The 26,836-nt window shown below is 35.1% G+C and overlaps 1 protein-coding gene across 1 annotated transcript in view; it reads left to right on the top strand.

Moving 5' to 3' along the window:
* The window catches only part of PRKG2 (protein kinase cGMP-dependent 2), a 99,636-nt gene that overhangs the window by 5,083 nt on the left and 67,717 nt on the right, over positions 1–26,836 (top strand). The window contains 6 exon segments of the mRNA XM_049789878.1: positions 5,676–5,842; positions 10,605–10,718; positions 12,368–12,473; positions 13,688–13,751; positions 23,536–23,613; positions 25,645–25,739. Coding sequence (XP_049645835.1) covers positions 5,676–5,842; positions 10,605–10,718; positions 12,368–12,473; positions 13,688–13,751; positions 23,536–23,613; positions 25,645–25,739 — 624 coding nt within the window.

Genomic DNA, 26,836 nt, shown 5'->3' with positions numbered 1-26,836 from the left:
ACATTCTCACCACCAATGTCCTAAATCTCCCTCCTCCCTACCCTCCCTACTCTAGACAGCCTTTCCACTTTTCTCATTCATTCACATTGTTATGATAGTTCTCAGTGTACTTATTTCTCTAACTGCACTCACCACTCTTTGTGGTGAGCTTCATGTCATGAGCTGGACCTTCCAGGCTTCTTATCTTTGTCTCTAAGGATTATTGCAAAAATGTCTTTATTTTTCTTAAAACCCGTAGATGAGTGAGACTATTCTGGGTCTATCTCTCTCCCTCTGACTTTTTTCACTCAGCAGAATAGATTTCATTTGCATCTATGTCATGACTCCATCTGTCCTAATGGCTGCATAACATTCCATTGTGTATATGTACCACAGTTTCTTTAGCTATTCATTTGTTGAAGGGCATCTCAGTTGTTTCCAGAGTCTGGCTATTGTAAATAACACTGAAATGAATATAGGTGAAAGGAAGAAATTTTTGTATTGTATTTTTATGTTCCTAGGGTATATCCCTAGGAGTGGTATAGCTGGATCCTATGGGAGCTCAATTTCCAGGTTTTGGAGGAATCTCCATATAGTTTTCCAAAAGGTTCAACTAGAACGCATTCCCACCAGCAGTGGATAAGAGTTCCTTTCTCTCCACATCCCCGTCAGCACTGCTTGTTCTCATTCTTTGTGATGTGTGCCAATCTCTGTGGCATGAGATGGTACCTCATAGTTGTTTTGATTTGCATCTCCTTGATCATTTGTGTTGTGGAGCATTTTTTCATGTGCCTTTTGACCATTTGTATTTCTTCTTTGACAATCTGTTCATTACTTCTCCCCATTTTTTGATGGGATTTGATGTTTATTTCTTGTAAAGTTCTGTCAGTGCCTTGTATATTTTGGATATTAGCCCCTTATCTGATGGGTATTGGTTAATAGTTTCTCCCACTCAGTGGGTGACTCTGGTATCCTAGGCAATATTTCCTTTGAGGTGCAGAAGTTCTCATCTTAATATATTCCCACCTGTTTTTCTCTGCTTCAACTTGTTTGGAGAGTGCTGTTTCCTCCTTTAAGATGCCTTTAGTCTCAATGTCATGGAGTGTTTTACCTATGTGTTGTTCTATATACCTTATGGTTTCAGATCTGCTATCAAGGTCTTTAATCCATTTGGATTTTATATTCGTACATAGGGTTAGCTGGGGATTTGAGTTTGCTTTTTTGCAAGTGGCTAACAAGTTGAGACAACATCACTTGTTGAAGAAGCTTTCCTTGCTCCATTTAGGATTTCTTGCTCCTTTATCAAAAACTAGGTGGTTGTATGTCTGGTGAACATTTTCCAAGTACTCAAGCCTATTCCACTGATCTGAGTGTTTGTCTTTATTTCAATACCATGCTGTTGTGATAACTATTGCTTTGTAATATAGTTTAAAGTTGGGAAAAGTAATGCCTTTTGTATTTCTTTCCCCAAGGATTGCTTTAGCTATTTGAGGGTGTTTATTGTTCCAGATGAATCTCAGAAGTGTTTAATTCACTTTTTTGAAGAATATCATGAGTATCTTTAGATGAATCTCATTCAATTTGTACAATGCTTTGGGGAATATTGTCATTTTAATGATGTTAATCCTGCCACAGAGCCTTGTTGTCAGCAAAGGTAGCCTGCAAAATTTCTATCCTCTTGATTTTTTGGAGGTATGTTTTATGTGCCAGCATGTGTTCTATCCTGGAGAATGACCCATGTACATTAGAGAAGAATGTGTATCCAGGTTTCTGGGGATGGAGTGTCTAGGCCTCTTACTTCTATTTCTCTTTTCAGGTCTAGTATATTTTTGTTGGGTTTCAGTCTGGTTGACCTATCAAATATTGACAGGGCTGTGTTGAGGTCTCCCACAATTATTGTGTTATTATTGATGTCCTCTTTCAAATTTGTCAATAATTGTATTAGATATATTGCTGGTCTCTCATTGGGTTTATATATGTTTAGTAGTGACATTTCTTCCTGTTTCACATATCCATTGATTAGTATGAAGTGTCCATCTTTGTCCCTTACAACTTTTCTGAGGCTAAAGTTTGTGTCGTCTAATATTACTATGGCCACCCAGCTTTTTTAAGGGTATTGTTTGCTTGGATGGTTTTCTTCCAGCCTTTGATTTTGAGTATTTCTGTTCTGACTATTCAGGTAGTTTATTGTAGGCAGAAGGTTGGATTCATCTTTTTGATCCATTTAGCCACTTTGTGTCTCTTAACTGGTGCATTGTGTCCATTGACATTGAGGGAAATGATTGTCGTGATATTTAGTGTCATCTTTGTGTATAATTTTTTTGTGTCTGTTGATCTATCTTGTCTTAAAGTAGACTTTTCAGTTATTTCTTTAAGGGTAGTTTTGCATCTGTAAAATTTCTGAGCTGTTGCTTATCCGTGAAACTATGTACCTTCTTTCAAATCTGAACGTGAGTCAGTCTGGATGCAGTATTCTAGGTGAAGCCTCCATTTCATTCAGTCTTGTCACAACATCCCACCACTGTCTTCTGGCCTTGAGAGTTTCTTGTGACATGTCTGAGTAAATCTTATGGATGCTCCTTTGAATGTAACTTCCTTTTGTGGCTTTGCTACTTTCAGTATTTTATCTCTAACTGTAGGAGTCATCATTGTGACTAGGATGTGTCTTGGGGTGTTTTTCTTCGGGTCTCTTTTTGCTCTTACTCTTCAGGCACTCGGGATTTGATTGCAGTCTTTAGCTCTGGGAGTTTCTCTGTGATGATGTCTTTGACTGTTGATTTTTTCTGGGGATCTCCTTCCTGGGCCTTTTGGACTTCAATGATTCTTATGTTATTTCTTTGAGTTTATCAAAGACTTCTATTTTATGTGTTCACATTCTTTAAGTACTTTATCTATTGTATGATTGTTTGCCTTAATGTTCAGAGCTATCATCATTATTCTTTATGCACGGTGTTTCCCTGCAAGGTTTCCCCATTGTCACGCTTGTGTTGTGATTTTTTTTCTGCATCTTATAATGGGGTTCATTCGTTAGAAAGAGTGAGTGGCTGCAAAGCGAAGCATAGGGCCATGCATTTCTGGAGCCTCTAGGAGCCTCTAGGAGAGCGATTTTCTTGGCCTACTCAAGAGATTTAGGACACAGAACAGTAGAGAAACACGCACAAGTGACACACACAGTCTATCCCAATTGGTAATCACACAGCAGGGGCAGATTCCTGAGGCCTGACTTCACAGACAGAGGGTCTGCCTTTCTGCAATTTACCACCGATAGCCGGTTTTCACTCATGGACTCAGTCTTCCTTGGCTTTTCAGCCTGGGCAACTCTAGGAGAGTGATTTTGCTGGGCCCTTCTTGGCCTCCTCAGGAGAGGTTCAGGACACAGGACAGAAGAGAAACACACACAGGCGACACACACAGTCTCTCCTAACTGGTAATCAGAAAGCAGGGCTGATTCCTCATGCCTCCAGTTTTTTAATATGGTTCAAAATGTATATTCAAAATGTATACTTTACTGGTGTGTGGATCCCCACACACCAAAGAATAAAAAGCAAAGCGAAACAAAGAAAGTGTATTCTTATACCAGAAATGAATGAAAAATAAAGAACTCACATTATCACCAATATTGTACATTACCAATATTTTTCATTTTAATCATACTTATGAGAATGTTGTGGTATTTGATTGTACTTTCTTCTCTTGATAAATAACAAGAATGCTCTCTTTTTGTGTTGTTGTATTAATGGCTTTATTGGAGACACAATAACTTCCACAAGTATACTTGCTATTGAGCTTTCTCTTCTTTCTTATTTCTTCTCTTCTATTTTAATTTTTAGCTTTTTTTCTTTCTTTATTTTTATTCCTGAAGCTTGGGCATCTCTGATTTAAGGCAACTAATATATTAATATCTTTAGTAATATCTTTTTCTTTCTTTCTTCTTTCTTTCTTCCTTCCTTTCTTCCTTTCTTTTCTTTCTTTTCTTTCTTTCTTTCTTTCTTTCTTTCTTTCTTTCTTTCTTTCTTTCTTTCTTTCTTTCTTTCTTTCTTTCTTTCTTTCTTTCTTTCTTTCTTTCTTTCTTTCTTTCTTTCTCTCTCTCTTTCTTTCATTTTCTTTCTTTCTTTCCCTTCTTTCTTTCTTTCTTTTTCTTTTTTCTTCTTTCATTCTTATTCTTTCTTTCCTTTCTTTCTTTCTCTTTCTTTCTTTCTTTCTTTCTTTCTTTCTTCTTTCTTTCCTTCCTTCCTTCCTTCCTTCCTTCCTTCCTTCCTTCCTTCCTTCCTTCCTTCCTTCCTTCCTTCCTTCCTTCCTTCCTTCCTTCCTTCCTTCCTTCCTTCCTTCTTTCTTTCTTCTTTCTTTCTTTCTTCTTTCTTTCTTTCTTTCTTTCTTTCTTTCTTTCTTTCTTTCTTTCTTTCTTTCTTTCTTTCTTTCTTTCTTTCTTTGTTTCTTTCTTTCTTTCTTTCTTTCTTTCTTTCTTTCTTTCTTTCTTCTTTCTTCTTCTCTCTCTCTTCCTTCCTTCCTTCCTTCCTTCCTTCCTTCCTTCCTTCCTTCCTTCCTTCCTTCCTTCCTTCCTTCCTTCCTTCCTTCCTTCCTTCCTTCCTTCCTTCCTTCCTTCCTTCCTTCCTTCTTTCTTTCTTCTTTTTCTTTGTTTTTTGGGCCACACTCTGTGTCACTCAGGGGTTACTCCTGGCTATGCTCTCAGAAATTGCTTCTGGCTTGGGGGACCATAAGAGGTGCCGGGGGATGGAACCTTGGTCCATCGTAGGCTAGTATGCGCAAGGCAGACAATGCCTTACTGCTTGTGCCACCATCCGACCTCAGAAGATGAAGTCTTATTAAAAAATAAGGAAATTAAAGAAAAAGAAAAAAATGCAACTTTATTTAGCAACACAGTTTACAAAATTGTTAATAATACAGTTTTTTTGGACGTTCAATATTCTATCACCAATCCTACCACCAGTGTGACCTTTCCTTCAGGTCCTACCCTCCTCCCCCAGGCCTTAGCAAGAACAACTGCTAATTGCAATAAAATAACTAGTAGAATTATCAAAACTACTTCAGCAAAAAAAAAAAAATTGTGAAAATGGTTATATCTGACAATAGGATCATTAGGTCATTATGTGAAGATTTACAAGGCTTTTTGTTGCAAATTGAGCCTTCTGTGCCATTTTTATATTTATTGAGCTTAGTTGATGTCTGTGCTACTTTCCCATTAAATTTGCTGCACTCCTGTTGGATTGTCAGTATAGCAGAATTTAAAGTTATTACACAGCTGAACTCCAGAAATTTCAGGATCTATAGATCTGGGTAAATGTGTTTCAGCTGCTTCGCTTGACTTGGTTTCTTCCCAGAGGAGTCTTGAAGCTGTGAAGCTAGTTCATTGTTTTAGCCTTTTATACAGGTACCTTTGAAAATTATCAAATATACCTGCTTTCATATAGAAATCATTTGTATATCAGTAGTAAATCTAGGGTTCTTGAGAGTTCTATATTTGTTATGTTGCCATAATTAAATTGAATTAAGCTAATAATTATTGTCAGAAAAATGTTCAGAAATATTTTACCACCATAAGCCCCGTTTGTAATTATATGCAAATGTGCTAATTATGAGGGTCAGAGAGTGAGACTAGAAAGTAAAGTATAAATGTGAATCTAAAGAGCAAAATGTGAATTTTTATGATTAAAATGAACATCTCTTTTCTATACCAGTGAGAAGAAGCTTATTACAGATGCCCTTAATAAAAATCAGTTTCTGAAGAGACTAGATCCTCAGCAAATCAAAGACATGGTAGAATGTATGTATGGAAGAAATTATCAGCAAGGAAATTACATTATTAAGCAAGGAGAACCAGGAAATCATATCTTTGTACTGGCAGGTAAGTTTCACAGATCTTTCCCAATCATCTGTAACAATATTTTGACTATTATGACTTTTTGTGAACATTTACAAAAACATACAATGCTTGGTCTTATTTGCTGAAACTGGAACAGAGTGATCTATGAGATCACTGACTGAATAATGATGAGTATATTTCTTATTATTTACTATGTACTTTCTACATGTCATGTGTCATTTTGATCTCTTAATAGATCTCATATAATCAACTCTGTTGAACCAGAGTTGTTAAATCCCATGTTACTGTTGTGAACTCTGTGATTAAGAGTTTAAGTAACTTACCCAAGACAACATAGCATCTAAGTGTCAGACAAAAACAAACTTAAGCAATCTGACTCAAAAGGTAATGGTGTTATTACCCAGCAACTAAATAAAAGTTATTTTCATTCAGTAAACTGCTGCTTATGTTGATATATTTTTAGGCAAATGACCCCAGGAAAAAGAAAATAATTATTTGGAGGATCTAACAATTAAGTTTGGTTATACACATATTTCTAATAAAATATTATTTTAATAAATTATTGTACTATTTAAGTTATTAAATATATATGTCAAAATATAATCTAGGCATGATTAATCAAGACAACTCAAATTGAGTATTTTGGGATCATGGGCCAGAGAGATAGCTCAAAGAGTGAAGCACATGCTTTCAAATCTGGTTTGAACCCCTCTACTGCATGGTCTCATGAGCACTGTAGGAAGTGATCCCGGAACTAGAGTCAGGAGTAGCTGTGAGTATCACAAAATATAGCCCAACATGTTCCCCAAACAAACAAATAAACAAACAAACAAAAGGATTCAAACAACATCTGATCACTTGAAAATGTTTATATGTTGGAAAAGTTTATAATGGTAAATTAGCCAAATAAATTTATTTTTCAACTGTAGACATTTTATAGTACTACCTCCGCATTGTACATATTAAAGCAAGATATTTTCTGAAGAAGACTTCTGTATGTTATTGAATCCCTGTCAGATTTTATATTGTCTCAATTTGTGAGTCTTAGGAAAAATAGTGAAAATCATTTGTTCAGGCAGACTGTTACCTGAGAAGTGTTTTAATCACTATTTTGTATTATAGTCTGGCAGTCTGAGCAGTATCTTTATAATTCTTGTTTTCTCTTTGGGGCAGAAATTTCCTTTTAAAAATAATAATAACACTCCATTTATAGCATGAGATTTCTTTTTAATACTTTGATTTTTAAACTTTTTGGTTTCATAATTATTGATAACTGAGTATGTTTTTCTTATTTCTAAGTGATTATTCTGCCCAAGAGGTGAATTATAGTGCTAAGTTAGTAAACCTTCTAAAGTAGTTTTCTATTATTTCTGTGCTTCACTTCTACCTTAGAAACAATAGAATATTCTAGTAAGAGTAGATAGGACATTAAGTCAATAAATATTTATGTAGTGCTAGAAAAGGATGAGACGGATGCCAGCCTATTTTGTTCCTTGCCAGTAACTCTGATGAAAGGCTCAGAGAGAGAACTGTTTGAAATGAAGTCAGCATCAATATAACCATTGAAATCAAGGCTCGAGCACACAGGGAAATGAAAATTGAACATTCCTTGCCTGAATTAATCATGGCATTATTTAAGGAATATATTGCTTGACTTAAAAGATTAAGAAGATTAATCTGTTAATTAAAATCCTACCCTCTTAAAATATTTACTAGTAATACTAGCAAATAATAAAAGCCTAATTAACTTAAACTTTTGATATTTCATATAATTCTTCAGTTGCTCAAGTTCTATGATACAAAACCAATTAGAAAAAATATTTGATATGTTTCAAGTTCCATGATATCTGCTCAACAGAATCACTAAGTGGTTTTGATTAGATAAAATCAAGTTGTCATGAGAAATGATCAACTTGCACATTTAATTCATACTATTTGGAGTCAATACAGAGCTTATTTATTAAAGTATAACTAGTATTCTGTCAGAATATATTGTCTTTTCTGTTTCATTCACTCTCATACTATCTCTCTGGCACCTGTCCCAGTTCCTGGGATGAATAGGCACTTAGATTTGTTGAGTGAATGGATGGATAGAACTGACCCAGCAGCTCGGTGGTGAATTAGAAAAGGGAAGATTAAAAAAAGATAAGGAGAACATAAATAAAACCATCTTTTTTATCCTTCTTCTAAAAATGTAGGGCATTTTTATCTATAATTTTGGTTAGATAAGATTTTATTTGTGTTCATTTGTAGGAAAAGAAATTTTTTCCTGGGCCAAAGAATTGTGAAAAGGCTACCTGAATTTCTGTCTGTCCTTACCACCAACCTTTGGCCTAGATAAAGATTAATGTCAAACTTCTTATAGGACTTCTTCATTTGGAGCAGTTTTAGGTTTATTGTAAACCTAATACTGTAAACAAAATAGAGCTATTTCCCAAATAGCTCCTACCCCCACACAGCCAAAGCCACCTTATTTATCTACATTACTCATAAGAATAGGACAGTTTTATTTTTTAACCAAGTATCAACCTACATTAACACAACATAATTATCCAAAAGCTATACTTAGTGTTGTGCATACTATAAGGGTCTTTTTGTTGTTGTGTTTTTTTTTTTTTTTGTTTTTTTTTTTTTGGTTTTTGGGCCACACCCTGTGACGCTCAGGGGTTACTCCTGGCTATGCGCTCAGAAGTTGCTCCTGGCTTCTTGGGGGACCATATGGGACACTGGGGGATCGAACCGCGGTTCGTCCTAGGCTAGCGCAGGCAAGGCAGGAACCTTACCTCCAGCGCCACCGCCCGGCCCCTGTTGTTTGTTTTCCTTTTATGGCTTTTGGTCAAACCTGGCTGTGCCCAGAACTTCTGATCCTATGCTTTGGGATCAGGAAACTATATAGGTTACCAGGAAACAAACATAGGTCAGCGTCTTACCTATTGTATTCCCTTTCCATTCCCAGCTTCTGTGAAATAATAGATTTGGAAAAATGCATACAGCATTTATTAATTATTTAAATATACCACATATCCAGTAGTGTTTTCTTTTGCCCTAAAATTCTATGCTTCAGAGTAGGGGTATATGGTTCAGTAGTGGAGCACCTGATTTGCATGAATGAGACCATGAGGTATTTCACCTGGCAGCAGGCAGCCATGAGTCTTTGTTTTATCCATATTTTCTATTTTCAGAAATTTATATAGGTACCCCTTTTATATTGATTACTTTCTCTTAGTGATATGCATTGATGATTTCTTTTCTTTCTTTCTTTTTTTTTTTTGGTGTTTTTGGCCACATCTGTTTGATGCTCAGGGGTTACTCCTGGCTAAGCGCTCAGAAATTGCCCCTGGCTTGGGGGGACCATATGGGACACCGGGGGATCGAACCACGGTCCTTCCTTGGCTAGTGTTTGCAAAGCAGACACCTTACCTCTAGTGCCACCTCACCGGCCCTGCATTGATGATTTTTTTATATCTTTACATGGCTTATTAGTTTTCTTTAGCACTAAATAATATTCCATTGCATGGATGTACCAGATTATGTATTTACCCATATACCAAACAACATTAATTTTTTAATGTTTTAGGTTTTAACTTTAATTTAATTTAGTGGGGAGTAAGAGGCACTTTTTAACAATGCTGAGGGCCACTGGGTTTATATATATGTTTAGTGATACTTGAGGTGTCCACAATGCATGGTGTAGGATTCGAGGGCTTCTGCATGCCCGACCTACATCTAAGCTCTGAGCTATCTACCAGTCCAGCCCCAGTTTCAATGTTTTGACATTTATGAATAAACTCGCTGTAAGTATCTATGTGACCTATGAGAAATGCTAATAAACTCAATAACTAGGTTGTAAATAAGGTACATTTACTTTTGTAAGGAAATGACAAATTATCTTCTAAATTGACTGTATCTTTTAACATTTTCACCAGCATTCCTATGGCTTCATATTCTCAATATTTGAGGTTTCAGTAGTCTAGAACTTTGCTATTTTAGTAAGTGTACAGAAATAAAAGTATTGTTTTTATTTGAACTAACGGATACTGTATACAGCACATTGTTTGATATTTGATATCTTTGTGTTTCCCTTGGTGAATGTTAAAGCTTTTGACCTATTTTTAAAATTTGGCTTTTGTTGTTGAGAATTTAAAATAATTATACTTGAGTCATCATGAAATTCAGTTATAAAGTTTTTAATGATTGTGTTTTAGCTATACAATATTAAACACCCATCCCCTCACCATTTCCCAGCAGCATTTTAATATTTCCTACCAGCAACTTAACAGTGTTAGTCAAGGCAGACTGAATTCTCAAGGCTCCTGCATTTCTTCATTTTGACAAGTCAGAGCCTACAAGGGAAATGGCTTCATGTTCTCCATTTTTCATGGGGGAGAATGAATTAAAAGGACATGGGTCATTCAGTGTTCTTCAGGGAAAGAGCTTTGTAATAACAGTGATAATTTTAAGAACAGCTAAACTAACAGCATTTACTATGCCTAGCTCTTGTTATGAGTCCTGTACCAATTTTAACATATTTAGCTCTCACAACAGCTAGATGGTACATATATTTCTATTATCACAATTTTATCAATGTGGAATCTCAATCTGGGTAAATCAAGATGAAACAACTGATAGGTGTAGAAATATATGTAGACTGCATTTTTTTACCACTTTATTCTATTTTGGGGTTTATTTTATTGGTATGCTCTATATGTTCTGATTTTTTAAAGATGTAATTATAGAATCTAGGTAGATTTTGACTAAGATTCTCTTAACTTCTACTTAATAGAGGGCCGCCTAGATGTCTTCCAAGGGGAAAAATTGCTATCAGCCATCCCTCTATGGACCACATTTGGGGAACTGGCTATTTTATACAACTGTACAAGGACTGCCTCTGTAAAAGGTAATAGGATATGAAGTATAGTGTGTTTGAATTGTTGCACGATATTAAAGACAATCTAGTTAAGTCATAGTTGCCTCTTGACTCAGTATTTTTTGCCCATAAATTCTCATTAATAAAATGTTGGGCGTATAAAGATATTCTATTGAAGAACTTGTGTAAGTGATTGAGACTCTTCTATGAGCTACCTGTCTAATAAAATGATTTTCAGTCAATAATTTAAATTTTTGTTTTACTTATCCCTTTATTTTTTTTTCAAGATGATTTTATATTACTTTAAAGTTTAATAGGCCAGGGTTTTGGAGTTTATCTTGTAGTCTCTATTACTCCTTAAAAATATTTTTAAAAAAGTGTTTTAAAAATAAAAATAAATAAAAATGTGTTTTAGAACTGCTACTCTATACTTTGCACTTTTTACATTTTATTCTTGATTTCTGTGTCTTTCCTATAAAAAGCAGCTTTTCAAATATGATTTATATATATTTTATACCTAAGTAACCATAGAGATCCTTAAAATATATTGGTTTTCATTAGCAACACTGTCTAAACATAAGATATAAAAACACAGAATAGTATATATCAAAAGGTCTAGAAATAACCTGTTTTCAAGGATGTGGTGAGAAAAGAATCCTCATTTGCTATTGGTGGGGATATCATCTGGTTAAACCTCTTGGAAAGAAATATAGAGATTTCTCAGAAAAGAAAGACTAGAACTTCCATAAGACCCAGCAATACTATTTCTTGATGTCTACTTTCCTTCCAACACAAAAACATTAACTTGAAATGACATATGTATGTTCAATGCAGTCCTTCATACAGTAGCCAAGATACAGAAACTAAACAACCCAAAGTCCCAATTATGGCTGAAAAGACCAAGAAATCAGAGTGGATTTAAGTGATGGAATACTGTGCCGCTGAAGGAAAGAATAAAATCATGAAATGTTCTGTGACATGGATGAACCCAGAGGGTATCATTATAGGTGAAGTTAGAGGGAGAGAGACACACACACAAAGAATGAGCTTTCTTATATGAGGTATATAAACACATACAGCAAGGGAGCCACAAATGGCCAAAGATAACATAACTGGAATCGGTTGGTCCAATAACAGAGGTGGGTTAGGAGAAATTGAAAGGGAGGGACCTTTAGACATTGATAAAGCATTTTGGCTCCCAGGTGGTTGGACTGATACATGTTATAAAACTATTATTAATAGCATTGTAAATCATAATATCTTAATAAAATGTAAAATATAAACAATACAGAGATCTTTAGCTTTTAATTACGGGCTTGTAAGTCTTAACTCTATAGCAATCTGGCTAGATTTCTCTTATATCACAGCACAAATCTTAAACACATCTTGATGATGTAGCATGTAATTGGGAATTACAAACTAATTTTAATATCAGACTAAACAAAACATAATTAGAAAGGAATTTTTTTGCTACTTCCAAATCATGGCTCGTTTCAAAGCCAAAAGTTATTTTATAAAATTTTCTACTATTTATACTACTGATTCTTTTTTACTATCATTTACTTGTTAAAATACAATTTCCAAAGCATACATGTTATAAAAATGTACAGCATACTACTTGAAATGTTTAAGTGTGAGATTAAACTTTTATTTTTATCATTTTCTTGATTTCTAACAAGCTATTACCAATGTTAAAACTTGGGCACTGGATCGAGAGGTATTCCAGAATATAATGAGAAGAACAGCTCAAGCTAGAGATGAACAGTACAGAAATTTCCTCAGAAGGTAAGAAAGAGTAAAAGAACAGAAAATGGGGGCCAGAGAAATAGCATGGAAGTAGGGCTTTTGCCTTGCATGCAGAAGGACTGTGGTTTATTTCCTGGCATCCCATATGCCGCCCCGCCTGCTCCCCCCTCACCCCCCACCCTGCCAGGAGCGATTTCTGAGCTTAGAGCCAGGAGTAACTCCTGAGAGCAGCTGGGTGTGACCCAAAAACAACAACAACAAAAACAAATAAACAAAAAAGAGCATAAAGTGGGATAATTAATTATAAATAATATTTTTATCAGAATAATTATTTTATTATAAATTTTTCTCATTTTTTCACATAATTTAACCAAAGGAACAGAACTATCCTTCTACTAAATATAACTATACAAAATTTGTATCAAATTGTCATCAGCCTTTTGTTAATGTTAATTTTTTAAGGCTTTCTATTAGATAATTTTACATTATATTTCTTTAAATGTATTAATAAGAAGAATGCAGTAAAATTAACAATGTAAAGTTATATAAAAACGATTTGATATAGATGAGATGTTAATTCAGTATTGAAAATATATAAAACCTCTTAGAAGTAAACATAGCTCTCTTTTTTTTTTTTTTTTTTTTTTTTTGGTTTTTGGGTCACACCCATTTGACGCTCAGGGGTTACTCCTGGCTATGTGCTCAGAAATCGCCCCTGGCTTGGGGGGACCATATGGGACGCCGGGGGATCAAACTGATTGATGTCCATCCTATGCTAGCACTTGCAAGGCAGACACCTTACCTCTAGCGCCACCTTCCCGGCCCCAAACATAGCTTTCTTAACCTAGTGGAGCATAACATTTAGGAGCATAAGTGCCATACTCAATGCTACATACTGGCAAATTTGTCCTGTCCTTTAAAAAGGAGATTTTCAAGATGTGGAAACACATTCCATAAGTGATTCACCTTAAAAACAAGCAACAAAAATTAAAATTTTCCCAAAACAGAAAAATCTGTGGTCTTCTCTGTTATTTTACTATTAAATAATTAGTCTATGATAAATGTCTATGATTATGTAATTCATGTATTTTAGCTCTGATTATTATTGTGAGATACCATTACAACTTTATTTTGAGCTATCTAAAGTGCATTTTATTTTTAGATTCATGTAAAATTTTTTTGAATCTGCAGATAGACTTGTATTCATAGCTTATTTCAAGATGTTAATTAAAGATTTCTTTTTAATTTTGAAGTGTTTCTTTGCTGAAGAATTTACCTGAGGATAAACTAGCTAAGATCATTGACTGCTTGGAAGTGGTAAGAAATTTTCTGTTTTTTTATATATCTTTTATTTAAACACCTTGATTACATACATGATTATATTTGGGTTTCAGTCAAGTAAAGAACACCACATATCACTAGTGCAACATTCCCATCCCCAGTGTCCCAAATCTTCCTCCTCCCACCCAACCCCTGCCTGTACTCTAGACAGGCTTTCTATTTCCCTCATACATTCTCATTATTAGGATAGTTCAAAATGTAGTTATTTCTCTAACTAAAATCAACACTCTTTGTGGTGAGCTTCATGAGGTGAGCTGTAACTTACAGCCCTTCTCTCTATTGTGTCTGAAAGTTATTATTGTAAGAATGTCTTTCATTTTTCTTAAAACCCATAGATGAGTGAGACCATTCTGCATCTTTCTCTCTCTCTGACTTATTTCACTCAGCATAATAGATTCCATGTACATCCACATATAGGAAAATTTCATGACTTCATCTCTCCTGACAGCTGCATAATATTCCATTGTGTATATGTACCACAGTTTCTTTAGCCATTCGTCTGTTGAAGGGCATCTTGGTTGTTTCCAGAGTCTTGCTATGGTAAATAGTGCTGTGATGAATATAGATGTAAGGAAGGGATTTTTGTATTGTATTTTTGTGTTCCTAGGGTATATTCCTAGGAGTGGTATAGCTGGATCATATGGGAGCTCAATTACCAGTTTTTGGAGGAATCTCCATATTGCTTTCCATAAAGGTTGAACTAGACGGCATTCCCACCAGCAGTGGATAAGAGTTCCTTTCTCTCCACATCCCCGCCAACACTGTTTGTTCTCATTCTTTGTGATGTGTGCCAATCTCTGTGGTGTGAGGTGGTACCTCATAGTTGATTTTATTTCATCTCCCTGATGATTAGTGATATGGAGCATTTTTTCATGTGTCTTTTGGCCATTTGTATTTCTTCTTTGTCAAAGTGTCTGTCCATTTTTTCTCCCCATTTTTGATGGGATTAGATGTTTTTTCTTGTAAAGTTCTGTCAGTGCCTTGTATATTTTGGATATTAGCCCCTTATCTGATGGGTATTGGATGAATAGTTTCTCCCACTCAGTGGGTGGCTTTTGTATCCTGGGCACTATTTCTTTTGAGGTGCAGAAGCTTCTCAGCTTAATATATTCCCATCTGTTAATCTCTGCTTTCACTTGCTTGGAGAGTGCAGTTTCCTTCTTGAATATGCCTGTAGTCTCAATGTCCTGGAGTGTTTTTCCTATGCATTGTTCTATATACCTTATGGTTTCGGGTCTGATATCGAGGTCTTTAATCCATTTGGATTTTACCTTCATACATGATGTTAGCTGGGGGTCTAGTTGAATTTTTTTCAAATACAACTTTCTATTAAAAAGTTTACATAATCCATTGAGTGTTAGTATTATGAATTAATTCAGATTGAAAGATGATAGGTTAATGATCCTAAGAGACCAGTAATCTTTCCTATTGTGGAAAACTTAGGCCTGTTTATACTCTGCTTGAAAGGTAGAAAAAGTGTTGAATTTGCTTTGTTTATTTTTTTTGTTACTGGGTCACACCTGGTGGTACTCAGTGCTTACTTCTGGCTCTGTACTTAGAAATTACTTCTAGCAGTCTCGCGGCACTGTATGGGATGCTGGGGAAAGAACCCTGGTCTGCCCCATCAAGGCAAACAACCATGGTGCAGTTGCTCTGGCTATAAATTTGCATTTTTAGAGTGACATCTGATGAATATATTTTGTATTTTTTTCCCCCTGAAACTAAACTGGCTTACTCAAAAGGCATTAAATTTTCTGTAGTTAACATGACAATTTCTTACAGAAAGTTCATAATATAAAAAAGTCACTCATGCATAATTAGGGAATGGAGTAGAGAATAGTATATCGGGGCTTTTGGTTACAGATTTCTGAATCAGGTTATATAGCGCACACACTTGAAAATTCTAGAGCATGAAAAGGTACTTTAAAAGTTGCACTTAAAAATAACTTTCCCTATTTGAACATATCAGGAAAATGGACATGTTGGCATGTGTTCAAAGACTCATATTAGACATCACCCAGATGATTGGTTCTAGCCCAAGATTAGTCAAATCTTTTCATAAATAATGCTTGTATGACACGTACCTTGTATTCTAATGATATGCACGATATGAAACCTCTTCAGATTTCAGAGATTAAAATTCAAAGCAAATAACCTCTCCCTAGCTTCTGGGAGACTCAATTTCATTAAAACCAAAATGGCTTTTATAGGAGGTAAGCAATAGTAAAGGGGGGGGGGTCACATGAAGTCTTTAAACTTTTATAAAGCTGTTCTTAATGGGAGACAGAAAATAACCTGAAAGATTGATTGTTGACAGATTCATACTTTTGTCAATCACAATATATCATGTAAACTAATACCTGTTGAGAAGGGAGCCCTGATAATTTTATTCTTAAATGTAAGTGACACCAGTAATGTTTCAATTTACAATTCATAGAAGCAGTTTATCAAGAACCGGACACCGTGACACAGTACCTGGTTGTGTGTCTCCAGAGTCTTTGGTATGAAGTCATTTTCAAGAGGACTGGCCCCACATCTCTTGGGATTTTCCCCATGTAACATAACCCAATCACAGATGTTACAAATTAATAATTCATCCTAATTTCTGAATGTTTTTAAGCAAGAGAGGCCTATATATTTTTTGCTAAGTGAAGAAATCTGTTTTTAATATAATACTAATAGGGTAGATTCACCAGAGGGCAATTCCAGTCTGACAGCAAATATTACAATGAAGTATCATGAAAAATAAATGGCACATTTGACATATTTATTGCAGCCATAGGCAAGTGCTGTAGAATATATAGATGAGAGCCTGCAAACTAGTATTAATTAACACACAATTCAGGTTTGAAAGACTCATCTTTTAAAATACCCTAGAAAGGCTTTATTATGTCAGCATTTGCAGATGACAGCACAGTTATAATGGGCTCTTTATTCGTACCTGGCAAACAAATGTATCTGTGTAACGTGTGAAAAATTTTAAATGCGGAACGTGATCAACAAGAAAGTCAGGACCCAGTTAGCACTAAGAAAAGCACATAATTTACACAGCGTAACTTAAACTAATGGGCCATCACCAGAGTCTTGACAACAGCCAATCACTTAGGCATGGCTTGTCCACTGAGTTCCAAGACCAGCTGTCTTGCATAAAAGCTTCATAATTGGTGGAAATAAGCAACCTGATTCTGGCAGGCAATGTAGGAGTTGATTTGGGAATTTTTGCTTGTTTGTACTTTTTTTTTAGGGCTTGGGTGGAGAGAGTATGATATTTTATGTTTATTAAAAAATTGTTGAACTCTGAATACAAATGATTGTAATTGTACAGCATTCCATTAGTTTTGTAATTGTACAGCGTTCCATTAGTTTTTATGGCTATCACTTTAATCACCAAGACATTTTTAGAGACACACATCTTGAAACCTGTTCTTGTGTTCTGTTAGGACTGTGGGAGTGAGGATAGTGTCAATGTACTCACTGATGAGCTTTTAGAGTTAACTAATGAACATCAAAATGCAAGAGACAGTATTTGCATTTAGGATGACTATGATGATAATGAAAATGATAATGACATTTCTGCACCTGGCAGTGCATAGTATGAAAGACAGAAGTAGAAGAAATTCTAATTTCCACACACAATGCTTAATCTAGAAAGCATGATATTTGTCACCTGAGTCTGTTACTCAACTTTGCTATTTGGCCCAGTGACCTTGTGTCTTCAGTTTCATCATTGCAGACTATAGGGGTATAGTATGTATAGATGGGTGGGGTAGTATAGAATGACCCATCTCTTATTCAGATCACCTATAATGAGTACAGGGGGAATGCCTAGGTCACCCATGACCCCAGAGTATAGGGAAGAGAACGGAGAAGTAAGAAAATCAGAAGTTGATGGGGGAAGGGAAGTAAGAAGAGAGTGGATATGGGAAGTAATGTTTGAGTTGGGGTAGAAAATGAGATCCAAAGGACAACTTAAAAAGTATCTGAAAGGAGGGAATCTGGGAACACTAGTGGAAGGAAGTGGACGCTGGTGTTGGAATTCTTGTTGGAACATTTTTGACTAAATCTCAATTGTGAATAATTTTGTAAAGCACAGTGCTTTAATAAAACATTTTTTTAAAGGCAGCTTCCCAGTGACCACACACACTGAACCAGAAACCCTATGGGAAGGCCAAGAGACATTTAACATTTTAACCTTGCACTTATCAAGCTCCTTCAAGTTTGAGGGGCAATCATTTAAAATCATGAATATTTTAAATCCTTAGAGTTTTTTTTAGACTTTGCCTCTTTATGCACATATTTTCCATTTTAATCAATTTTTTGTTGTTTTGTTTGGGGACGATACCCAGTGGCACTCAAGGCTTACTCCTAGATCTGTAATCAGGATTTACTACTCCTCAGCATGAGAGATCTAAAAGGGGTGGTAGAGATTGAATCTTCATTGGCTGAAACAAAAAAACAAACAAACAAAAGGCAAGCACCCTACCCGCTGTACTATTCTGGCAGGTTATTCAATTAAAAAAAAAATCTGTTCTTTTATAGTTGCTGTAAAAACATAAATCAGAAGGATTTTTAATTATTAAATTTAGATTCTGTTTTTGTTTCATTCGATGACGAGTTTGAGAAGGTGTTAGATGTCCCAATAAAGTTTAGTAATTCAAAATCCAGAGATTACGGTGTATGATTAAGCTTTTATCATTAAGAGCTGACTTTATCATTAGGATTTGTTTTCATTTTATAAAGCTAATCCAGGTGTTTTCCAATTTCTAAGGTCTCCAGACTGTAATAGTCAAAAAAGCAAAAAGTGATAAACATGGATCAGAGATATAGTTAAGTAGGGTACTTGCCATGCAGGCAGCAGATCCAGGTTTTTTCCTGGCAACTACATGCTAGGCAAGCATCCTACCCACTTGTACTATCATTCTGGTCTCAACATTTTGAAATGACAATTTAGACTAGTTTTCAACTCGCTGGTTAGAACATGAAGACAATTTTTAATTTCCAAAGGATCAGAGTATAGGTATAAGCCTTGTTTTGCAAAATATAATTTTGCTTTATATAAATGTCTATTGTGCATACTCGTATGTGCACTTGGATGTGCATGCAAAATGTATTTTCAACTTTGGGTAAGGGTCAAAAATACTTGAAAATCATTTCTCTACAGCATAGAATTTTTTGGCTTCTTGATTCTTTAAAGGACCTCTTTGCAACGTGACCATAGGACAATAACTGCAGTGTTTGTGTTTCTCTTTTTGGTCATGGTGACCACCAGGCTAGTGTGGCTACACCCTCTGGTTGACAAACATAGTCAGTCTAGCATCTTAGCCAGCACTTACCACTCTATATTTTTGGTCTGCCTTTCCTCCCCAATAATTTCTGATCTATGAACTTACTGTCGACACACTGCGAGGTATTATTTATCTGTCTGCCATGGTTTTGGGATGACAAAGAACCATTCCTGAGAAAAATACCACTAGGAAGTTTTCTCTTCTTGAAACCATCAAGCTCTTTTTCAGTGTTACCTTTTCCTGGTCATGGATGTAAATAAGAGCTTTACATACTCACACTTTAAAGGTTTTATTTGTTATTTTGAAGTATTTGGAGGTACCAATGAAGGAGAGGGAGAGGATAAGAGAGAGTGAGAGAGGAAGAGAAACGTAACATACTCAAGAAAGAGAGACCACTGGCTTCTCCAAAGGTGGAAAGAACCCTGGAATATAGCCCAGCATAAAAGAAGGAAAGTCTTTATCTCTAGAAGATGCAGGCAACATGTTGTAAGCACCATGTACACACCAGATATTGTAATAACTGAACAACAATCTGTCAGTGCTTCAAGACTGTTCTATTTCTTAGGTTTCCTGTGGGTCCTAGGGTCTAAGTTTGAATGCGCATCAGTGAGACTGAAGAGTAGACATATAAAACAGAAACATGGAGCATACCACCAGGCTTTAGGTAAAGGGCACTGAGCATTAGCTACAGAATGAAGATATCTGAACTATGAGTGAACGTGTCATGTCTACTCATGTAGTTACATGTCACAGCTACTCATACTCATACCTGTATGAGTATTGACTGTAAAGCTGAGCTTGCACAAACGTTCGCGATAAATATAAAATAGAATAAAGTGGTTGGAGCAAGGAAATTGTGAGGATGAAGTGCTGAAATATATTCCAAGTGAAACAAGACTGTACTCCTATGGAGTGGTGAAGGCAGAATGGTCATCCTTGCTGGCTCTAAAGAGGGCAAACTGATGACAGCTCTGTCCTTTCCTGCAAGTGTCTCACGAAGGATTCACTGGGCTGTGCCCTTACAGTTTGAAGAAAATCATGTAGATGTTTGAAAGAACTTTTAGGCCTTGTGTTAGAATGAGGCCCATCACTTTCTGTCAGATTCATTTAGTTAATCCTGTGGTCACAGCTCAGAGTGGGAAACCTGGGGAGTGCAATTTACTTGAATAGCCAGGAATTACTGGGGAGGATTTTGCTAATTAACTTGCAATTTTCACAGGGAATAAACAGTCAGATTCTTGATGTGTACCAAACGTGCTGCCAAGGTGCTTTATATATACTGTCTTACCAACTCCTCATGTGTATTTTTTTAAATAATAATATCTTTATTTAAAAACGGTGATTACTACCATGATTGTAGATAGGTTTCAGTCATAAAAAAGAACACTCTATTTATCCATTTCACATTCCCACCATCAGTGCCCCTTCCCTTCTCCCATCTTAATTTTGCAAAAGAGAAAACTGAGGTATGGATTATTTAGGATACAAGTACATGAAACTTTATCATTCTCCTTTGTAATTTATTTTTGTTTCTGGGTTAAAGCTGGCACTGTTCAAGGCTTATTCTAGCTCTGTGCTCCAAGATCACTTCTGGCAGGGACTGGGAGAGCATATTTGTGCCAAAGATAGAAGCCAGGCCAGCTGCATGTAGGCATCTTTCCTGCTATACTATCTCTCAGCCCCTATTTAGTTATTATTCTAATGACATGATTGCAATATTGTTAATGTTTAAATTTTGAGGATACTAAATTACTTTACTTCCACTACAAACTACAGACCCCCTCCAATATGTCCTTCTGTTATCATACTCCCTCTAACAATGACACTCATTGAACTCTTTCAGGTGATCTGAATGCTTAAAAAAAAAGACTATTTTATTGTGAAAGAGAATGAAGTCACCCTAATTGTCCATAGTATCATTCCTGAAATATGTGACTAAGTTATATTACATGAAAAAGGCATATTATTATAGATAAAATTAAAATTCAAAATTGTACGGTTGAATAATTTTTCTGAGAAGAAATTTTTTTTTCTGGCAGCAGAATAGAATGTCCAACAGATTCTAAGACTAGGAAGAATTTGTTGCTGCATCTGAATTAGAGGCAGCTACTTGGCAAGTTTAAGAGAAGGTCGCCCAATGGCAACTGGGTGGAAATGGGATCAATATTAGGAATTGGATTCTGCCAGCAGCTTGAATGAGCATGGAGGCTATTTTTCTATGAGTCTCTAGAAGGCAACATCATGCTGTATGTATGGATACCTTGATTTTAATCTTAATGATTCATGAGCAGAGAAATCCAGTGGAACTTTTCTGAGCCTATAATATCTGATCAGAAACTAATATTATGACTTTGTGCTTATTTATTTATTTATTTATTTAGTTAGTTAGTTAGTTAGTTAATTAGTTTCTTTTTGGCTTTGGGCCACACCCATTGACGGTCAGGGGTTACTCCTAGCTCTGTGTTCAAAAAAATCTCTCCTGGCAGGCTCAGGGGACCATAAGGTATGCCGGGATCAAACCTGGGTCTGTCCAAGTTGGCAGTGTGTAAGGTAAATGCCTTACTTCTGTGCTATCACTCCAGCCCTGACTCTGTGCTTTTTTAAAATCACTAAGTGTGCCGGGGGGGGGGGGGGCAGAGAGATGTTGCAGTGGTAGGGCATTTGCCTTCCACGCAGCTGATCCAGCACAGATCCTGGTATCCCATATGGTCCCCAAGCCAGGGGCAATTTCTGACTGTGTCACTGAGTGTGGCCCAAAAACTAAAAACAAATAAATAAATAAATAAAATAAAAATAATAAAATCACTAAGTGTGCTACTATTTGCTGTATTACCAGGAGAAACTGATGTGCTCCTCTTTTCTGAATCTCTAACCATATAGGTTATTATTGGAACTTTGTGATTTATGGAAGTGAAGTTAAAAATTGCTCTAGGAATCAATTCTAGCTCTCTGATTCAACATACTTTTTCCTCTCACATATCATGCTTAGTTTCTCGACATTGAAATGTTCTGTAATGAAAAATTTATGTAAATAGCAAGGTTTTTATTGATATTAGAAACAATTTTCCATATGGATATAAATATCAAGAATAAATTATCAAAAAACACTGAAATACAATACACACAAAAATAGTTTCATTTGGGATTTAAGTCTAATAGAAAAAAGGAGAGCTATTAATGTTGTTTATTGTACCTTTATTTAGAAATTAAATAAGCCTACTTTATATTATATATCCTTATTATAAACATTGTGGTTTATAGGGTTGCTTATAGTATAGTTATTTCTGGCATTCAGTGTTCTACCACAAATCCCAACACCAGTGTAATTTTTCCTCCACTATTTCTCTAGTTTTCCAAATTCCATGAAGCCTACCCCTTAGCACGTACAAATAATTTACTTAATATTATCAAGCCTATTTTTATGAATAATTAAGAGATATATTTTAATTCTGAGACTTTAAGACAATACCCAAATAAAGCTAAAGAGTCTTTTCTAAGAGTTTCAGGTGTTTCTTTGATCTGAGAGGTGAATAAATTATCTTTCCTTGTTCAACAGTTCTCTGATCTCTCACACACATACATAATCACACAAAACACATGCACACAAATGCACACACTTGAATATGTGTGAAAAATAATGACAGTTTAAGATTTTATGAGGATAAACCTACCATTAAGTATAGATTTAATATATGAAAAACATACATTTTTATGTTGATAAATCCTTAGAAGGAATACATATAAAGGAGGTATTGTGTACAGAATTTACTCAGCAATTTATCTTCCAGTAATGAGGATAATATTTTTAAATGATCAGGTACTCAGTTTATATTTAGATTATTCTCACCTCTGTATCAGTGATTGCCTTATTCTGATTGCTATGCATGTCTTTAGCCCCACTCCTAAAACTTAATATTTCGGGCCTGGAGAGATAGTACAGTGGTGTTTGCCTTGCAAGCAGCTGATCCAGGACCTAAGGTGGTTGGTTGGAATCCCGGTGTCCCATATAGTCCCCCGTGCCTGCCAGGAGCTATTTCTGAGCAGACAGCCAGGAGTCACCCCTGAGCAACGCTGGGTGTGACCCAAAAACCAAAAAAAAAAAAAAAAAAAAAAAAAAAAAAAAAAAAAAAAAAAGCTTAATATTTCACTGACATTTTCTTTTCCATTTAAAGTAGGCACAAGTTTCTGAGAACCAATTCAAAGGGTGATCAGGCATGTGTCTTTTATGTAAGACCCTTAGTTTGATCCCTGCAACCTTATCCTCCAACTCCATTACCAATTTCACCATTGCTGAATGTAATCCTGATGGTCTTTTGGAATGTGACATTAAAAAATGTTATAGTTCCATTAAACAAAATATGAATAAACAAAAGAAACATACATGAAAATGGCCAATTTAAAGACACACGAGTTTCTGTCTTTAAATGCATGTCTTTGGTGTATGTCTAACCTTTTCTTTTTTCTCATTTCCATAGGAATACTATGACAAAGGAGATTACATTATTAGAGAGGGTGAAGAAGGAAGTACCTTTTTCATTTTAGCAAAAGGAAAGGTAAACATAATTAAATTTTTACTTATGGTAAATTAAAAGTTTTTTTAAAAATCATTTTGCCATAGTTTCTCAGTGCATTGAAGCATCAGAACTTCTCTCCGTTGAACCCAGAAGTATCTGAGTTCTGTATTTAAAGCCACAGAAACTTGTTCTGAAATCCAGTACATCAATTTTATATTGGCAGGTTGCTCAACTTTTATGTGGTTTTAATTAATGTTTTATGAAATGATGGTATTATTTCTAAATCTGCATTAGTTATTGAATATATGTCTTATTTAGTTCAAGTATCCGAAAGCAGGTTTGAAACCTTGTTTTTTCTGTCCAACATAAGAAAATTGCAATGGAGAAAAATGAAATTAGCAATTAGAGACATTAGCAGTCAAGTACAGAACTCTGGTACAATATGTTTCAAAACATACAGTTCACGGAGGGCTCAAGTTCATCATTATTATGATAATAAGTATAGCTATGTTATGCCAATATGTATAACTTTATGCTGATTTACATACACTATATGTGCATAGTATTTAAGCTCAATATTGAGTGGATGACTTGTCAATCAAATATTTTTCTGGTTCTCTACAATGTTTCTCAGATATTAAAGCTTTTTAAGAAAATATTGAACAAAGTATAAAATCTTGAGCACAAGAGCCTATACATTGTTAAATTTTATATGTTATTACTTCTATGGGAGATTTTATCAGAGAGTCAAGTACCATCCTTTATGAAGTTGATTGTGGCTGAATTTTGAAAAGGACCCTATGTGAAGGAAAAAAAATTAGCAAACATAATTTGAAACCTCAGCAAGTCTTCAAGACTTATACCCACTTCTTTTTACTTCTCTTCAACTCTTCAACCTAGATCCCATACTTTGAAATAATTTTGACTAATAAGCAAATTGCATTTATTATTTAAACTTTTAAAAATTCTCTTCCACAAATGCCAATTAGAAATTTTTTCTTTTTCTTTCGATTTTTTTTGTTTCGTTCATTTGTTTTTGTTTTTGATTATTTTTGTATTTGGGGGCCACACCCAGCTGAACTCAGGGGTTACTCCTGACTCTGGCTCAGCAATTACTCCTTGCTCAGGGGACCATATGGGATTCCGGGGATTGAATTTGCTTCTGTCTTGGACGAGCATCATGCAAGGCAAATGTTCCACCACTGTGCTACCACTCCGGCCCCCCAATTAGGATTTCTAATCATTGTGAAACAATCCATATTTCCACAGGGTTGGGCTGATAGCACAGTTTTATGGCATTTGCTCTGTACACAGATGACCCAGGACTGACTTGGGTTTGACCCCCTAGATCCCATGTGTTCCCCCGCCTGCCAGAAGTGATTTCTGAGTGCCGAGCCAGGAGTAACCCCTGAGCACAGCTGGTTGTGGCCCCCAAACAAAAACAAACAAACAGAATTTTAATTATTGTAAAACAACCTTTATTCCCATGTCAATTGGAATAATTTAAGTTAGAAGCAAGAACTATTGACATTTTCGTTTGATAAACATGGAAGGTTCATAAAAATTACTGGGCACATTCAGATACCCATAATATTTTGAATCCTTTCTTAGGTTTATTTTGAATTCGTATGTAAATAATTAAGTTAAATTAATAAATATTTTAAGTCTGTCTATAGAACCAAAATTCAAATGACCTAACACTAAATCTTATCTCAGTTAATTTGTTAATTATTTTGAATAGCAGGACAATTTTGTTTTGAGTATGCCTAGAAAGAAATAATTGGATTCGTGTGAAATGAAACTAATTAACTCTGTAAAGTGAGGTTCAAATGGCAAATTTTCCTCTCATAGAAAGTGATCTATAATTGATGAAACATCATTTGATGGTATTAAATCACAGTATTTTGCAGTCAGCCAGATTAAACTAGTATAGTTAGAGTTCCCATAGAAAAACTGAAGTAAAATATTCTGTTTTTCCTTCTTTGGTTAATTTCTTATACATGTGGAGGGTTTTATTGAATCATTATGTGTTTAGATATTTCTATTTTTAATCTTTCTCTTGTACTTCAGGTAAAAGTAACCCAGAGTACAGAAGGCCATGAGCAACCACAATTGATAAAAACACTGCAGAAGGGAGAATACTTTGGAGAAAAAGCTCTTATAAGGTGAATCTACAAGCTTATACACTGTGTTCGAATCTTTGGTTATTTTGCATGTGTAATTTTGTGCTTAGAGTTGTCAAAGTGCATTAACAAATTAATGGTAGAGAGTATTTAGGAATTAAATAAAAAAATTTAAACTAGGGGCCTGTGAGGTGGCGCTAGAGATAAGGTGTCTGCCTTGCAAGCGCTAGCCAAGGAAAGACCGCGATTAGATCCTCCGGCGTCCCATATGGTCCCCCCAAGCCAGGGAAAATTTCTGAGCGCTTAGCCAGGAGTAACCCCTGAGCATCAAACAGGTGTGGCCCGAAAAAAAAAATTTAAACTAAATTTAAAAATTTGTTTTGAGGAATTCTGTATACTAAGCTTTTACACAAAACAAATTAAAAAGATTTCAATGATTTTCTGGTAAAAATATACTTGCTATTTTGTTAAAATAATTTAGTTTAAAAATACATTAAGTAAAAGTTATAATTTTTTCCTCATAATGTTTTTCTATTTTCAAGGTTTGACATGTAATCTTGTCTACAAATTTAAAAGGAAAAAATAATTACTTTACATATTTTGTGTACTTGTAAATCATCATGCCAAATAAAATATTTTCCTAGGATTTTTTTTTAACCTACTCATTTTGCAGTTCTGGAAATGACTTAAAATAGTCTATTTGAGATACCTACTTGAACTCTTGGCCTTTGGGACCATGAGTTATTTACTGTTATGATCTAACTATTGGTAGAAATATTGATAAAAGTTGTTAAAGACTCAGGAAAAAATTTATAATTCTTGGAACTCAAATAGCAAGCTCAAGTAAAAACTGTACATTTTCTTTAATATGAATACTTTATCAAGGATCAAGTTAAGTTTTGAGCAACACACTTTAAGTTTCATTTGCTTTGAAATGATTCTAGAAATTAAATTATTTAAAGTATGTATAATAACTAGTTGCTTTTAATTTAAATTTATGCTTATAAAACACTATTTCTGTTTATCTTTCTCTTAAATTTCATCTAGAGCCATTAGTTCTTCTGAATAAATAGAATGTCAGGATTACATGAATAATGATAAAATAAAAAAAACCTCTATATTATTTTCTTTGTGTTTTC

This window comes from Suncus etruscus, chromosome 16 (genome assembly GCF_024139225.1).
Source record: "Suncus etruscus isolate mSunEtr1 chromosome 16, mSunEtr1.pri.cur, whole genome shotgun sequence".
In the NCBI taxonomy this organism is placed as follows: Eukaryota; Metazoa; Chordata; class Mammalia; order Eulipotyphla; family Soricidae; genus Suncus; species Suncus etruscus.
Note: the sequence above shows the minus strand (reverse complement) of the source record. Positions and strands in the feature narration are given on the sequence as shown.